This window comes from Macaca fascicularis, chromosome 16 (assembly GCF_037993035.2).
Source record: "Macaca fascicularis isolate 582-1 chromosome 16, T2T-MFA8v1.1".
Classification (NCBI taxonomy): Eukaryota; Metazoa; Chordata; class Mammalia; order Primates; family Cercopithecidae; genus Macaca; species Macaca fascicularis.
In genome coordinates, this window is record NC_088390.1 from 63227861 (window position 1) to 63243094 (window position 15234).

At 54.3% G+C, this 15234-nt stretch overlaps 2 protein-coding genes across 7 annotated transcripts; both read right to left on the reverse strand.

Annotated features, from left to right (window-relative positions):
- Positions 1-2453: 2453 nt before the first annotated feature.
- Positions 2454-3848, reverse strand: HCRT (hypocretin neuropeptide precursor). Its single transcript, XM_005584231.5, has 2 exons — positions 3744-3848; positions 2454-2920 (listed from the first exon to the last, which is right to left on the reverse strand). Exons 1-2 carry the CDS (start codon positions 3762-3764, stop codon positions 2546-2548), a joined length of 396 nt encoding a protein of 131 aa, XP_005584288.1. The 5' UTR covers positions 3765-3848; the 3' UTR covers positions 2454-2545.
- A 3274-nt stretch (positions 3849-7122) lies between these two features.
- GHDC (GH3 domain containing) lies at positions 7123-12569 on the reverse strand. Of its 6 annotated transcripts, none has more exons than XR_012425850.1 (10): positions 12449-12569; positions 11792-11875; positions 11347-11618; positions 10936-11057; positions 10290-10791; positions 9055-9247; positions 8869-8940; positions 8575-8794; positions 8217-8462; positions 7123-7954 (listed from the first exon to the last, which is right to left on the reverse strand). XR_012425850.1 is itself a non-coding variant. In XM_005584232.4 (10 exons), exons 3-10 carry the CDS (start codon positions 11603-11605, stop codon positions 7736-7738), a joined length of 1587 nt encoding a protein of 528 aa, XP_005584289.2. In that variant the 5' UTR covers positions 11606-11618; positions 11792-11875; positions 12449-12569; the 3' UTR covers positions 7123-7735. The 6 variants fall into 6 exon arrangements, 4 of the variants coding, with proteins under 4 accessions (XP_005584289.2, XP_015293985.2, XP_073875742.1 ...); XR_012425851.1 differs by having other exon boundaries at positions 12097-12569; XM_005584232.4 differs by having other exon boundaries at positions 8217-8302; positions 8661-8794.
- Between the last annotated feature and the right edge of the window lie 2665 nt (positions 12570-15234).

Sequence of the window (15234 nt, forward strand, 5' to 3'; positions counted from 1 at the left end):
CTGGTAGAGAACGGATGATGAGAAGGCTTGAAACCCCAACTCTAGAAAGCACCACCAACTCTTGCCTCCTTCCTCAGTTTTCCCAAGACACCCTGGCGAACTCTGCCTACTGAGCACACAGCATGGTGGAATGAAAAGAGCTTTGGAGTCCACCAGGTAGAGTTCCAGCTCTAGCCACTAATCGTTTGATAGCCTCTCCAAGCCCCACTTTCCTCATCTGTAAAATGGAGCTGATAATTCTTACCTGATGCAGTTACCGTGAGAATGTAATACCGTAATGCATGTCGTTGGGACAAAATAAGTGCCTTGGAGAGCAGTTGCCTCCCTGTTTTCCCTCTTCCTACTGTCTTAATCCTCCTCTCTGCTGCCCTTCAACTGGAAGAGAGGCTGGAGGCAAGTTTGGGAGAAACTACCTCTGAAAAAGATAGTTTTGAGGTGGGCAGAGTCGGTTTGCAAATCTCCAAGGGTGCACAGGTGAACTTTGATCTCTGATTTCTCCAGGATGGAACCGGTACAGCAGCAAGAGGGACCAAAGTGAGACTAGACACAGGACTTTCTCACTACCTATGCAGAAAATTGAGGCAGCTGAGTTCTGTGGCTGAGGCTGGCTGCTTCCCACGACAAAACAGCTGAAGCCAGTGAACGTGGGAACCCCAATGGGCAAGGAGGGCAGGCTAAATTCTCCCCACCCTCTGAGCTAGGTATTATCTGGGATGTTAGATTGCTAAGAAGGGCTGCATTTTTCTGTGTTCTACTTTTGTTGTTGTTATTGTTGTTCTTGCTGTTTTTGAGATGGAGTCTTGCTCTGTCGCCCAAGTGGGAGTGCAGTGGCATGATCTCAGCTCACTGTAACCTCTGCCTCCTGGGTTCAAGCAATTCTCCTGCTTCAGCCTCCCTAGTAGCTGGGATCACAGGCGTGCATTTCAATGCCCGGCTAATTTTTGTATTTTTAGTAGAGATGGGGTTTTGCCATGTTGGCCAGGCTGGTCTTGAACTCCTGACCTCAAGTGATCCGCCCACCTCAGCCTCCCAAAGTGCTGGGATCACACGCATGAACCACCAAGCTCAGCCTGTGTCTCTACTTTTGGATGTTTTATTAGTTTCCTAGGAATGCCATAACAAAGTACCACAAAGTGGGTGGCTCAAACAACAGAAACCTATTGTCTCACAGTTCTGGATGCTAGAAGTCCAAGCAAGGTCAGGTGAAGGCAGCGTTGGTTCCTTCTGAAGGCTGTGAGGGAGAATCTGTTGCATGCCTCTCCCCTATCTTCTGGAGGAAGTGGGGGCGGGTGCTGGCAATCTTTGGTGTTTCTTGGCTTGTAGGAGCCAATCTTTACCTTCATGTTCACATAGGTTCTCCCTGTGTGCGTTTCTGTGTTCAAATTTCCTTTTTTATAGGGACGCCAGTCACAGTGGATTAGAGGTCCTACCCCACTCTAGTATGACCTCATCTTAGCTAATTGCATCTGGAAGGACCTTATTTCCAAATACAGCCACATTCTGAAGTGCCACGGGTAAGGACTTCAATATATGGATTTTGGAAACACCAGTAACAGGTGTCTTTGACTGGAGTTGCAGTAAAATCTTGTCCTGCTCCTGCTTAAGAATGTCCTATGCCTCTGTTACCTACAAGATAAAGTGCAAAGCCTGATGATTTGTGAGAGCCTTTGGAGCTGGGCTGCACTGACTGTAACCGTGTTGCTTCCTGAGCCTCTCCACTCCCCACACCCTATACCCCATGATGCAACCATTCTGGATGACTCATTGTTGAAGTTCATATTCCCTGTCTTTTCAGCAGGATTGACTCCCACCCCTTCCTAGCTGGATTCTGCTCCTGTATGCAGCTTGCCTTCCTTTCCTTTCCTTTCCTTTCTGCTTTTCTTTTTCTTTTCTTTTCTTTTTTGGACAATGTCTCGTTCTGTCGCCCAGGCTGGAGCGCAGTGGCCCAATCATGGCTCAGACTCAAACTCCTGGGCTCAAGCGATTCTCTCGCCCACCATACCCCGCTAATTAAAAAAACTTTTTGAAGAGATGTCTCACTCACTATGTTGCCTAGGCTCGTCTCGAACTCCTTGCTTCAAGCGATCCTCCTGCTTTGGCATCCCAAAATGCTGGTATTACAGGCGTGAGCGCTGCAACCGACCGGTTGCAACCTTTCTCGCTCTCCTTCCCCTTCCGCATCTCTGGATGAAGTCCCCGCTACAGAATGCCTAGCAGAGCATCGTGGGGGTCCCGCATGCCCCGATCCAAGCATGCACCTGTGCAGTTATCTCTGTGCCCCAGGGCCTTGCACTGGGAGCTCCCCAACCAAGAGTGTTTTCGATTCAGCCACGCAAAAGCCAAGGCTGGTGCCTCAGAGCCGGGCTTCCAGGCCCTCCCGCCCTCCGCAAGATGCTCTGCCGCCCCATAAGGGCAGGACGCGACCGCACAGGAACAGAGACCAGTCACACGAATGGAGACTCGTCTTTATTGCCGTTTTTCTGGGGGCTGACGCTGGGTGGGCAGAGGGCAGAGGCCTGGGCCAGGACAGGGCCCGAAGAAAGACTCAGATCCCGGACTGTCCCCCGGGCGCGACGGATGTGGCGGCCGCAGCGGGACAGTGGCGCCCGAGGCAGGGGCGAGGCGCTGGCTCTGCGCCTGCGCGGCGGCCCATGGTCAGGATGCCCGCGGCGTGGTTGCCGCTGGCCTGCAGGAGGCGCTGCAGCCGACCCTGGAGGCCAGGGGGCCCGGATCGCCGCTTGCCCAGCGTGAGGATGCCGGCCGCATGATTGCCCGCGCCATGCAGCAGCTCGTAGAGGCGGCAGGAACACGTCTTTTGACGACAGCAGTCGGGCAGGGGCTGTGCAGCCGCTCCGGGCGACAGCAGCGCGGGCGGCAGCAGCAGCAGCAGCAGCAGTAGCGTCACGGCGGCCCAGCAGACCTAGGGAAACGGAGACAGGGCGCTAGGGGTTTTCCCTCGGCGCCCGCCACAAGCTCCCACGCCCAGGACCTACCCCGCTGGCTCCGTGCCCCCTCCGGGCCTGCACTTCTCTCTGGCTGTCACTTAGTTCTCCTAGATTTGCGCCCTTGCTGGTATCGGGCTACTTTACTTGCTCCTCCTTCAAGATCCAGCAGAGCATCGCCTCCAGGAGGTCTTTTGAGATCCCCTGGGCAGAATGAATCCCCCTCTCCTCTGGAGACTTAGGCCACTGTGCCCCCACTAGGGCACTTACCACTCCACCTGAAAACAGGCGTGTCTGTCTGCAGAAGAAGTTGTAAACTTGGGGAACACCGGGCCCTACTGAGTGCCCGCCACCTCCTCTCCACAGCAGGGAAACACGTGGAAATCAGGAGCTAGCAAGACTCCAGAATGCTGTCCCATCTCCCTGCCCCCTTTCTGGAGTAACTGAACTCCGTGGCTTTGAACCAGTTTCCTGCCCTTTCGGAGGGCACAGCTCCCTTACCTGTAAACTAGGTATACTAGAAATAATTCCTACTCTGCAGGGCTGCTGGGAGGATGAAAAGAGCTGACAGAAAAAAGAGCAAACAGAGCACCTGACACATAGTAAGAGCTCAGCAAACACAGGCTCTTAGCAAAACAGCACCCAACCCAGTGTGAGCCAAGGCAGGTGCTCCTGCCTCAGAGCACACCCAGGAAAAGACCAAGAGTGGAGACACCCTCGGCCTTTCTTCCAGCCCTCTGAGCAAGCGCTAGTTTTGCTTCTCTGGGTTGGTGAATCGCCCCTCCGTCCCTGGGTCTTTACCTTTGTGGAAGGAAGGTTCATGGTATCTGGTGCTCAGGGTGGGGCAGCCGGGAAAGGAGATGTCTGCGGTGGTTCAAAAAGCCAGGAACCTTGAGGCTGTCGATTGTGACCCTCTGCCAGGGGTCTGGGTTTATAGTGCTCTGAGGTGGCAGGGAATTGACAGGCACTTGCGTCCACACCCGGGCCAGACAAAGGCAAGTCTAAGATTAGCCTCCTGCAGGGGGGCCGTCTCCAGGCTGGGCCCAAGGAATGGCCGCTGCTGCATTCAGAGGCCAGGGTTGGATCACTGTGCCCCTAATCACCCCCTTGTCTGTCCGCCTGCTCCCTGGAGATGGGGCGGTCTCCGGGCACTAATGAGGCCACCTTGCACCCAGGCATCTGGGAGCACAAAAGAGGCGCTGGCCTGGGACAATATGGAGGGAGGCAGCTACTAATTAGGGGCAGGAGAGAGGCAGATGCGCAAGACCCCACATTCTGTGTGTAGGGGGTGGAGCAGCCAGCAGCAGTCCTCTCCCTCCCCTGCTTCTTGTCACTGCCCCTGGGGACTGTTAGGCTCCAGGACCTTCTTCCTTCATGGAAAGGTTCCTTAGCTGCCCCCCTCCCCCTAGCTTTCTTCTCCCCTTCTGCCCCTTCCACTAGCCTCTGATATGGAAAACCTTGAAAACCCAGCCTAGGCAGTAGGAGGTAAGAAGCTAAAACTAAGCCCAATTTCTCTTCCTTCTCTCTCTCTCTCTCTCTCTCTGTGTGTGTGTGTGTGTGTGTGTGTGTGTGTGTGTGACTAAATTTTGGTCTTGTCGCTCAGGCTGGAGTGCAGTGGTATGATCATCTTGGCTCACTGCAACCTCTGCCTTGGGTTCAAGTGATTCTCCTGCCTCAGCCTCCCGAATAGCTAGAATTACAGGTGCACACCACCACAACCAGCTAATTTTTGTATTTTTAATAGAGATGGGGTTTCACCATGTTGGCCAGGGTGGTCTCAAGTGATTCACCCACTTCGGTCTCCCAAAGTGTTGGGATTACAGGTGTGAGCCACCGCATCCATCCTCTTTTTTTTTTTTTCCTTCCTTCCTTCCTTCCTTCTCGCATTTCTTTCTTTCTCTCTCTCACTCTCTCCCTCTTTCTTTCTTTTTTTTTTTTTGAGACAGAGTTTCGCTCTTGTTGCCCAGGCTGGAGTGCAATGGCGCAATCTCGACTCACTGCAACCTCCACCTCCAGGGTTCAAGTGATTCCCATGCCTCAGTCTCCTGAGTAGCTAGGATTACAGGTATGCGCCACCATGCCCGGCTAATTTTGTATTTTTAATAGAGACGGAGTTTCTCCATGTTGGTCGGGCTGGTCTTGAACTCCCGACCTCAGGTGATCCGCCTGCCTCAGCCACCCAAAGTGCTGGGATTATAGGCATGAGCCACCACGCCTGGCCTTCTCTCTTTATTTTCTTTCTTGACAAAGTTTGACTTTGTTGCCCAGGCTGGAGTGCAGTGGGACAACCGTTGCTCACTGCAGCACCGAATGCCAGGGCTCAAGCAGTGCTCTCACCACAGCTACACAAGCAGCTGGGACCACAAATGCGTGCCACCATCCCTGGCTAATATTTAAATTTGTTTGTAGAGACTGGGTCTCCCAGGCTGGTCTCAAATCCCTAGCTCAAACCATCCTCCCCCTTTGGCCTCCCAAAGTGCTGGGATGACAGCTGTGAGCTACTGTGCCTGACCAAACTCGGTTTCTACCAGAAGCTGATAGAAAGCTTCTACCTCCCCAGCTTTCTCCCTGGCTCAGGCTACCTGGAGGGGAGGGATGTAGTCCCACTCTACAGTCACCACGGAGTGAGCCACCATGCAGTGAAGAACACATGTCATCTCCAGGTCTAAGCTTCTCTTATTCACAACCTCTTTTTTTTTTTTTTTTTTTTTTTTGAAGACAGAATTTCACTCCTGTTGCCCAAGTTAGTGTGCAAAGGCACATTGGCTCACTGCAACCTCCACCTCCTGGGTTCAAGCGATTCTCCTGCCTCAGCCTCCCAAGTAGCTGGGATTACAGGTTCACGTCACCATGTCCAGCTATTTTTTTGTATTTTTAGTAGAAACAGGGTTTCACCATGTTGGCCAGGCTGGTCTCGAACTGCTGACCTCAGGTGATCTGACTGCCTCGGCCTCCCAAAGTGCTGGGATTACAGGTGTGAGCCATGGTGCCTGGCCTACAACCTCTTTATTGAGCTCCTGCTCTGTGCTACACCAGGCACTGGGCATGGGGGCAACTGTGCACAGGACCTGGCCCAGTTTCCAAGGAGCTCATCATTCTAGGTGGGAGGCAGTTCAGGCATAAGGATAGTTCGGTGAAGGAGAGGACTTCTGCCCACGTGAGCAAAGTTGAGCCAGTCACTCTGCCTGGGGTGGGCCTGGTAGGGGGTCCTCAAAGGCCTTGCATGAAAGCTAGTTTACATCAGGGGCAGCGGGATGGAGGGCATTACATAGAAGGGACCACTTGAGCAAAATCCTGGAGTTGACAGTGCTTAACAACCCTTAGATGGGAGGTGAGGTGTGGTCCTTAGTCCAGGCCTTCTTTCCAGCAAGGGGAGAGAGGCAGCTGGACATGTAGGTGAGGGCCAAGGTCAAAGGGTCTAATAGGCCAAGCTGATTGGTCTGAATCCTGTGGGTGATGGGGGCTACCATGGGAGGAATTTTTTTTTTTTTTTTCGAGATGGTCTCGCTGTGTTGCCCAGGCTGGTCTTGAACTCCTGAGCATGAGCCATCCTTCCACCTCAGCCTCTTGAGTAGCTGGGACTACAGGCCCATGCCACTGTGCCCAGCTTCATGGGAAGATTTTAATAGGATGGAGTGACAGGCTGGGGTGGGGGCCGGGTGGGTATGCAGCGAGGCCCTGGATGTAGGACATGGAATGGAGAAGTCATTCAAAGGCATCTGGAACTGGTGCTGCCTCTACTTAGGAGGAGCTGCAAGGTCTTGGTCTGCCCCTCCCACCAGCCTCCAAGATGGAAAACCTTAAAAACTCAGCCCGGGCAGTGGGAGGGAAGGAAGCCAAAACCTAGCCCAGTTTCTTTTTTTCTTTTATTTTAGCCTCTACAACCTTGTGGAGGCTGCGTTTCCTCATTGGTATGGAACAGTGAACCCAGATGGTCTCTGGGGTTGCTTCCTGGGACGACGCCTTACGATGTGAAAAATAGCTGTCCCTTCCCCACCGCAGAAGTGGTTTGTGGGTGCTGGCCTGGGATGTGCTAGGAGTCCCCAAAGGCTCCTGTGTGCACATGCAGCCTCGCCAGGCCCAGACCAGAATGTTGGGGGAAAGTCCTGGAGCTCAGTGAAGGAATGGCTGGGCCGGGGTCCACTCCCCAGTTTCCCCAAAGCAGACTCTGAGGCAAGAATCTGGGTGCAAGAGGTTTATTTGGGAGCCATCCCAGGAAGCCCAAGTGGGGAGTGGGGAAGAGAGGGAAGGGAGGAGCCCCTGCAGGAAGTACATGAATGAGTGGGTTACTGCTGTGAGCAACTGGGACGCCATCCTGCTGGGCATCCTCTGAGAGTTTATGTAGAATACACTTCAGAATTGTCCTGCTCAAGGACAGTGAAGCTGAGGTCCTGCTCCTTATTGACTCAGGGTTGCTCCTGGAGACATTAACCCCCCGACACTTCCAGCTTGCCCAGTGCACTGACTGAGCACACAGCTGTGGCTGCCAGAGAACCCCCCTTGGGCTGTGATACAGGAAACCATTGGTGTGCATGGTAACTCTCTAGCAGTGTCCTCCATGCCTGGACACAGGGACACGGGCAGGCACTGCTGGCGTCTACTAACCCCAGAGGCCCATACCTTAGAACTGGTCAGCTGGGCCAAGGCCTCCCTAAGGCCCAGCGGCTCTCATGGGCAAATGTCAGGTGACACAGAGTCAGAGACCCTGGCCAAGGACTCCCCATCCAGAGAGGTCCCAGAGGGAGGAGCAAGGTGGCCTCTGGGGGAAGCTGGGTGGTGGGGCAGGCCTTGACTCAGGACACCACCCTCTCCTGCAGGCACTGGGCCAGGTGCCTGTGCCGGAGGACCCGGGGCATCGCAGGCGGGAACGGGGAGGAGGGGCAGGCAGCGAGGGCTGCCCGGAGTGCTCGGAAGGCCCCTTGCCCCACCAGGTGGACTCTGGCAGGGCCCACGCTGCCCCAGAACCGCAGGGACTTGTAACGGGGAGAGGCTTCCTGAAGGCAGTGGTCCAGCTGGGAACAGAACAGCGTGAGTGAGCTGGTGCGTGACCATGAGTGTGCACATGAGGCATGTGTGGCTGTGTCCAGGCTACATGTGTTTAGAAGTTTTGCGTGGACAGGTGTGTGTCTGTGGGACTCAGCGCTCCCCTCCCAGAGCCCCAGGGAGCTTCCCCTCTGCTGCCGCTCTCCTCCCCATCAGCCCTGATCTCCACCCACCCTGGGAGTGTGCAGAGTGAAGGGCTCTACAGTCAGACCCTGTCTTCGTCTCCTTTACCTTGTCTCGATTTTCCTCCGACAGATTCCTCAGCCCCCTCAGCGCCACAAACACCTCGTAGTGGGGAGCAGAGCCCGCAGAAGAATCTGTGAACAGACCCCATGTGCACACATACTTCCAGTGAATGGGCAACTGCCAAGTCTAGTGTCCTCTGCCCCATCTGTTCTTCCCCACTCTGAGGTTTTAGGGAAAAAAGAGTTTCCTGGTGGGGAGTGGGATAAATGGAGAGGAACCTAGAGTTTGATCCTAAATAGGAGACAGATCAGGAAAGAAAATGGGTAGAGACTGCAGCAGGATGGATGAGAGTTAGATGCAGAGAAGGACTTTTGTAGGAGTGGTAAAGGAGGCTGAGTGTTACCTCTTTCCTAGCAGTCCCCTGGCAGAGGAGGTAGAAGTTGAAGGGTAGCCCAAGGATGGTAGGCAGGAGCCAGTGGGGAAGCTCACCCAGAATGCTGCTCTCCACACAGCCGTGGTCCAGCAGCTTGGCCCCGGGCCACTGCCCCACTGCCCGGCCCAGGGCCTCAGAGAACAGGTCCTCGCCAATATCTTCCCCTCGCACACTCAGGGTTTGGCCCAGCCTGAAGAGGAGGAAGGGAGAGGCAGTGGAGCCCAGGACACAAGGATGGCCCTTTAGCTCCCCGGGGTCACCTACCTGTAGATGAACCTGACGACCGGGCACTGATTGTAGACACCAACCACTCGTACCACATCACCCAGGCGGCACCTGGTGGGGTGCAAGTGGGAGTGAGGTCGGGCCCAAGGGCTTCTGAATTCATGCGCCAGGTCCCCAGCATGGTCCCATAGGGCCCCAGGTAGCAGGGACTGTGCAGCTGATCACCTGGTGAGGCTGGCGTGGTCCGTCAGCACCAGCTCATACTCCTTGCCCTGCTGGGCCTCGGTCAAAAGGAGGGTGGAGGCAGCTTCCTCCTGGGTGCCTTCCTTGACTGGGAGCAGCTCGATAAAGGGGGCCCCGGGGGGCAGTAGGTAGAGTCCATAGGGTTGCTCTGGCTGTAAGTTTAGGCCCAGTACCCCTGTGGAAGCAAAGCAGCCTCCTCAGTGTCTGCTGGTGCCATTGCTTTCTGCCAGGCAGTAGCCCCTTCTGGACCCCAGGCCTGATCCTCTGAGCACCCGATCCTCCTGCTGCCCTTCACCGCATCCTTCCTGGCTCTCCTAGGCTCAGCAGGCTGCCTCTTAGGCCCTCACTGGAAAGAGGCAGAGTGCTGTGGTCCTGGAGGGGGCAGACCTGGGAGTGAATCCTGGTGTCACATGAATTTGTGCAAGACTCTTTTTTTCTCTCTTTTTTTTTTTTTTGAGACAGAGTCTCGCTCTGTCACCCAGGCTGGAGCGCAGTGGTGCGATCTCGCCTCAGTGATTCAGTGAGTCCTGGGTTCAAGTGTTCTCCTGCCTGAGCCTCCTGAGTAGCTGGGATTACAGGCGCCAGCTACCACACCTGGCTAATTTTTGTATTTTTAGTAGAGACAGGGTTTCACCACATTGGCCAAGCTGGTCTCGAATTCCTAAGTTCAGATGATCCACACGCCTCAGCCTTCCAAAGTGCTGGTATTATATGTGTGAGCCACTGCCCCGGCCTTTTTTTTTTTTTTTTTTTTTTGACACAGGGTCTTGCTCTGTCATCCAGGCTGGAGTGCAATGGCGCGATCTCAGCTCACTACAACTTCTGCCTCCCAGGTTCAAGCAATTCTCCCGCCTCAGCCTCCCAGGTAGCTGGGATTATAGGCATGCACCACCACACCCCGCTAGTTTTTGTATTTTTAGTAGAGATGGGGTTTCACAATGTTGGCCAGGCTGGTCTGGAACTCCTGACCTCAAGTGATCCATCCGCCTTGGCCTCGCAAAGTGCCGGATTACAGGCGTAAGCCACTGCGCCCAGCTACAAGACTCTTAACCTAGGTAAGCCTGAATTTCTTCACTTGTGAAAGGAGGCTGCTGTCCCTAGCATGCAGCTTGTTGGGGAGGATTAAATGAGATGATTATGTAGGGCCCAATGCATGGCTGTTAGCCATGTGACCTCTGACCCTTGCCCCCACCTCACTGCCCTTGAGTCCCACTGACCTCCCGAGGCAGCATAAGCAGGAGAGAAGAAAGCTAGTCCTTGGCACCACAAGGCCCCGAGGGCAGCCACAGCCTCGGCCTGGCCTCCTGCATCCAGAGTCACCACCACCTGCAGCTTTGGCCAGAGCCGAAGGGCCAGTCCGCGGGGCCCCTGCTCTAGGGCCTCCCGCAGCTCAGCTGCCCGTTCAGGGAGAGGTGCTCCAGGGTTCCCGGCAGCTATCGCCCCAGCCAGCTCTTCACCGTCAGCCTCCAGACCCAAGAAAACATCCAGGAGTTCGACCGCCGTCCCAGCCTCCAGTGCCCTCAGCCCTGGGGACCTCAGTGCGTCCAGCAGCAGGGCCCTAGGGTCCTTGGTTCCACGGGTGCCCACCCGGTCCAGGGTATTCCCAGGCCAAGGCAGGGGTTGGGGCCAAGGGGATGTAAGGGTCAGGCGGGCAGTGCCTCCCTGAGCCAGCACTTCTGGGTAGGCCTTGTTTAGGGCTACCAGACCCAGCACGGTGGCCTGGAGGAGGAAAGAGAGTGTTGGTCTGGTGTCAGAACCAGACCCAGAGCCCCCATTTGAGGGTTCTTTGCCCACCATGATGGGAGGGTTTGGTTGCAAGTCAGAGGTCTCTGGTGGGACTGGGCTCTGGCCATCCTAGATTACCTGCAGAGAGGCCTCCCCCAGGTCCTGGTTAGAGGTCGGGGGCAGTGGCTGCTTTCCACTCTCTTCCTCCTGGGTCTGGCTGGCCTTGGTCAGAGGGAGATGATTCCGGAAGGTGCTTATGTCTATAGCCCCAGTGACAACAGAAACGCCTCAGGAAGCCAGTTTCCCAAGAGTTTCAGGCAAGACTGGTGAGACCCTTGAGGGAGGAACTGAGAATAGGCCTGGGGAAGAGGGGCTGTAAGGACCCAGCATGGGAAATTCATCTTGGACGAGAGAGCCAGTCCTGGGTCCCTGTGTCAGGCCACTCGGGTGGCAGTGGAGGAGGTATGGGGGCCTTCAGGCTCTGGAATCTCATGGTCTTGTGGGATTTCTTTCTCTTTGGGTCACCTCCCCAAACCCTGGGAAACACACCTGTGAAGGAACAGTGGGGGCGCTGGGCTCCCTGTAGACACCACCTCAGGGCCTGCTGCTGGCTCTCGTGCACGTGGAGCGTGCTCTGCTCCAGCCTCCATCGCTGCCAGGTGGCTGCCCAGACCAGGGCCCCCCATGCCACTCGGTGCTGGAGGCCAGCAAGCCAGGACAGCCTGGCATCCTGGGACCGCTGCTGCATGAGCAAGGCCAATGTTGGCAGCAGCAGCAGCAGCAGCAGCAGGAGTGGCCACAGCAGCATCTCTAAGCAGCTCCTGGGAGGAGGAAGGAACCCAGATATGGGGGCATGCGGCAATTACCCATTTCTCCCCCGACACTCTACTGCATACAGGAAAACCAAGGAAAAACGAAGTTTTGGAAGAAGGCCGGGCCCTGTGGGACAGGTGATGCAGAGGAGAGACTATCAAAGCTTTGGAGTCCCACTGACCTGAGTTCAGATCCTGCTTCTGCCGCTTGTTAGCTGTAGGGCCCTGAGCAACTTAGCGGGCTGCACTGAGCTCCATTTCCTGATCTGCAAAATGGGAGTAAGAATAAGAATGCCTCTTTCAGAAGGTAGGGATGGGCCGGGCGAGGTGGCTCACACCTGTAATCCCAGCACTTTGGGAGGCTGAGGCAGGAGAATCACTTGAGCCCAGGAGTTCACAACCAGCCTGAGCAACATAGGGAGACTCCATCTCTACAAAAAACTGAAAAACTAGCCCAGCATGGTGGCACACCCATAGTTGCAGCTACCTGGGAGGCTGAGATGGGAGGATCCCTTGAGCCCAGGAGGTCAGGGCTGCAGTGAGCTGAGATCATGCCACTGCACTCCAGCTTGGGCAACAGAGTAAGACCTTGTCTAAAAAACAAACAAATGAAAAAAAAAAAAAAAAAGAAAGAAAGAAAAAAAAGAAAAAGAAAAACAAGAAGGCACCGGAAGGGAAGGCACAGGAAGGGTTTGACACAGGGTTGATTGGGCCACAGCAGCTGCGTAACGACATCTCTTGCCCACTCCCGAGCGGCTTTGCTTTCTCTTGGGATCCACCCTGTCCCAGCTCCTTGTCCCTCCTGAGCCCCGGGCTGTGGAGTCTATGCCCACATGCACCTGTCACAGCCCACTTCTGCCTACTCCCGGCACGTGACGGAGACCCCTGGGTGACTCTGGGTCTCAGCACACATCCGGCCAGGAAGAAGGAGCGATGGCTTTAAAGGGCTGGGTCCCAACTGGGAAATCCGGCCGCCAGGCCTGAAGGAGGAGCTGGAGGAGGGGGGTGCTCTTAAAGGGGCAGGTTGCCTACGGGACTGCTGGTCAGGTGCTAGCCCAAGTTGGCAGTTCGGGGAGTTAGGGCCAGACTAGCATGGTCCTGCAGGTGAAGGAACAGAAAGGTGTGTGTGGGAAAGAGCGACATTAAGTCACTTGAGCTGAGAGAGGGGCAAACTTTACCTTCAAGCAGGCTCAAGCTTGAGAACTCTTAAAACCCCAACGCGGCTGGGCACGGTGGCTCACGCCTGTAATCCCAGCACTTTGGGAGGCCGAGATGGGTGGATCATCTGAGGTCAGGAGTTTGACACCAGCCTGACTAACATGGTGAAACCCCATCTCTACTAAAAATACAAAATTAGCCAGAAGTGGTGGCACATGTCTGTAATCTCAGCTACTTGGGAGACTGAGGCAGGAGAATCGCTTGAACCGGGAGGCAGAGGTGCCACCACGCCTGGCTAATTTTTGTATTTTTAGTAGAGACGGGGTTTCACCATGTTGGCCAGGCTGGTCTCAAACTCTTGACCTCATGTGATCCACCCTCCTCAGCCTCCCAAAGTGCTGGGATTACAGGTGTGAGCCACCATGCCCAGCCAGTCACTTACAGTTTATCTTAACTTTATGTGGTTATTGGGTGACCATCTGCGTTAGCTTACTGGCTTTATCCCAAGGAAAATTACAAACTTTTTTTTTTTTTGCAGAGTTTTGCTCGTTGCCCAGGCTGGAGTTCAATGGCACGATCTCAGCTCACTGCAACCTCCACCTCCCAGATTCAAGCAATTCTCCTGCCTCAGCCTCCCGAGTAGCTGGGATTACAGGTGTGCATCACCACACCCAGCTAATCTTTTGTATTTTTAGTAGAGACGGGGTTTCACCATGTTGGCCAGGCTGGTCTCAAACTCCTGACTTCAAGTGATCCACCTGCCTCGGCCTCCCAGAGTGCTGGGATTACAGGCGTGAGCCACTGCACCCAGCCAGTCACATATAGTTTATCTTAACTTTACCTGGTTATTGGGTGACCATCTGTGTTAGCCTTATTGCCTTCTCCCCAAGGAAAATTACAAACTTTTTTTTTTTTTTTTTTTTTGAGACGGAGTCTTGCTATGTCACCGAGGCTGGAGTGCAGTGGTGCAAACTCGGTCAGCTCACTGCAAGCTCCGCCTCCTGGGTTCACACCATTCTCCTGCCTCAGCCTCCTGAGTAGTTGGGACTACAGGTGCCCACCACCACGCCCGGCTAATTTTTTTGTATTTTTAGTAGAGACGGGGCTTCACCACGTTAGCCAGGATGGTCTCTCAATCTCCTGATCTCGTGATCCACCCGCCTTGGCCTCCCAAAGTGCCGGGACTACAGGTGTGAGCCACCGCGCCCGGCCTGTGTTTTGTTTTTGAGACAGGGTCTTGCTCTGTTGCCTAGGCTGGAGTGCAGTGGTGTGATCATAGCTCACTGCAACCTCAACCTCCTGGGCTCAAGCCATCCTCCTGTCTCAGCCTCCCAAGGGGCTGGAACTACAGGCACGCACCACTACACTCAGCTAATTTTATTTTTTGTTGAGATAGGACCTCCCCATGTTGCCCAGGCTAGTGTGTTCTTGACCTAGGTTCTCAAAACACTAAAACCACTCCCTTCCTCCCCTCACTTGGCCCTGGATAACTTTGAGAAGAGAGCTACTACTTGCTGAATACCTCTCTTCTCTTCAGAGCTGAGCTTCTTTCAACAGGTGTGTTCTCACTCTCTGGCTCACTCACCTCACTTTTACGTTTCTTCTTGCTGAGATCTTGCATTTGCTTTTATTATTTATTTAGAGACAGGGTCTCCCTCTGTTGTCCAGGCTGGAGTTCAGTGACCTGGTCACAGCTCATTGCAACCTTGAATTCCTGGGATCAAGTGATCCTCCCACCCTAGCCTCTGAGTGGCCAGGACTACAGGCATGTGCCACCACACCCAGCTAATTAAAAAAATTTTTTTTGTAGAGACAGGGGGTCTCACTATGTTGCCCAGACTGGTCGGGAACTCCCGGTCTCAGCAGTCCTCCTACCTTAGCCTTCCGAAGTGCTGGAATTACAGATGTGAGGCACTAGGCCTGGCCCAAAAACAACTTTATTAGATATAATTCACATACCATACAAATCACCCAGTTAGTGTACAATTCAAGATCTAGTAGATCCAGAGATATGTGCAACCAACACCAGAGACAATTTTATAACATTTTCATTACCTCAAAAATAAACCCTGCGGAGTCTCTCTGAGCCTACTCTGCCTCGGGAGACTGCCCAATTTGTTAAATAAATAAAATAAAATAAAATACCCCAAACATGGGCTGGGCGTGGTGGCTCACACCTATAATCCCAGAACTTTGGGAGGCCGAAGCAGGTGAATCACCTGAGGTCAGGAGTTCAAGACCAGCCTGGCCAACATGGCAAAACTCTGTCTCTACTAAAAATACAAAAATTAGTTGGGCGTGGTGGCGGGCACCTATAATCCCAGCTACTTGGGAGGCTGAGGCAGGAGAATCGCTTGAAACTGGGAGGTGGAGATTGTAGTGAGCCGAGATGGCGCCACTGCACTCCAGCCTGGGAGACAGAGTGAGACTCTGTCTCAAGAAAAACAAACAAACAAAACCCCCCAAA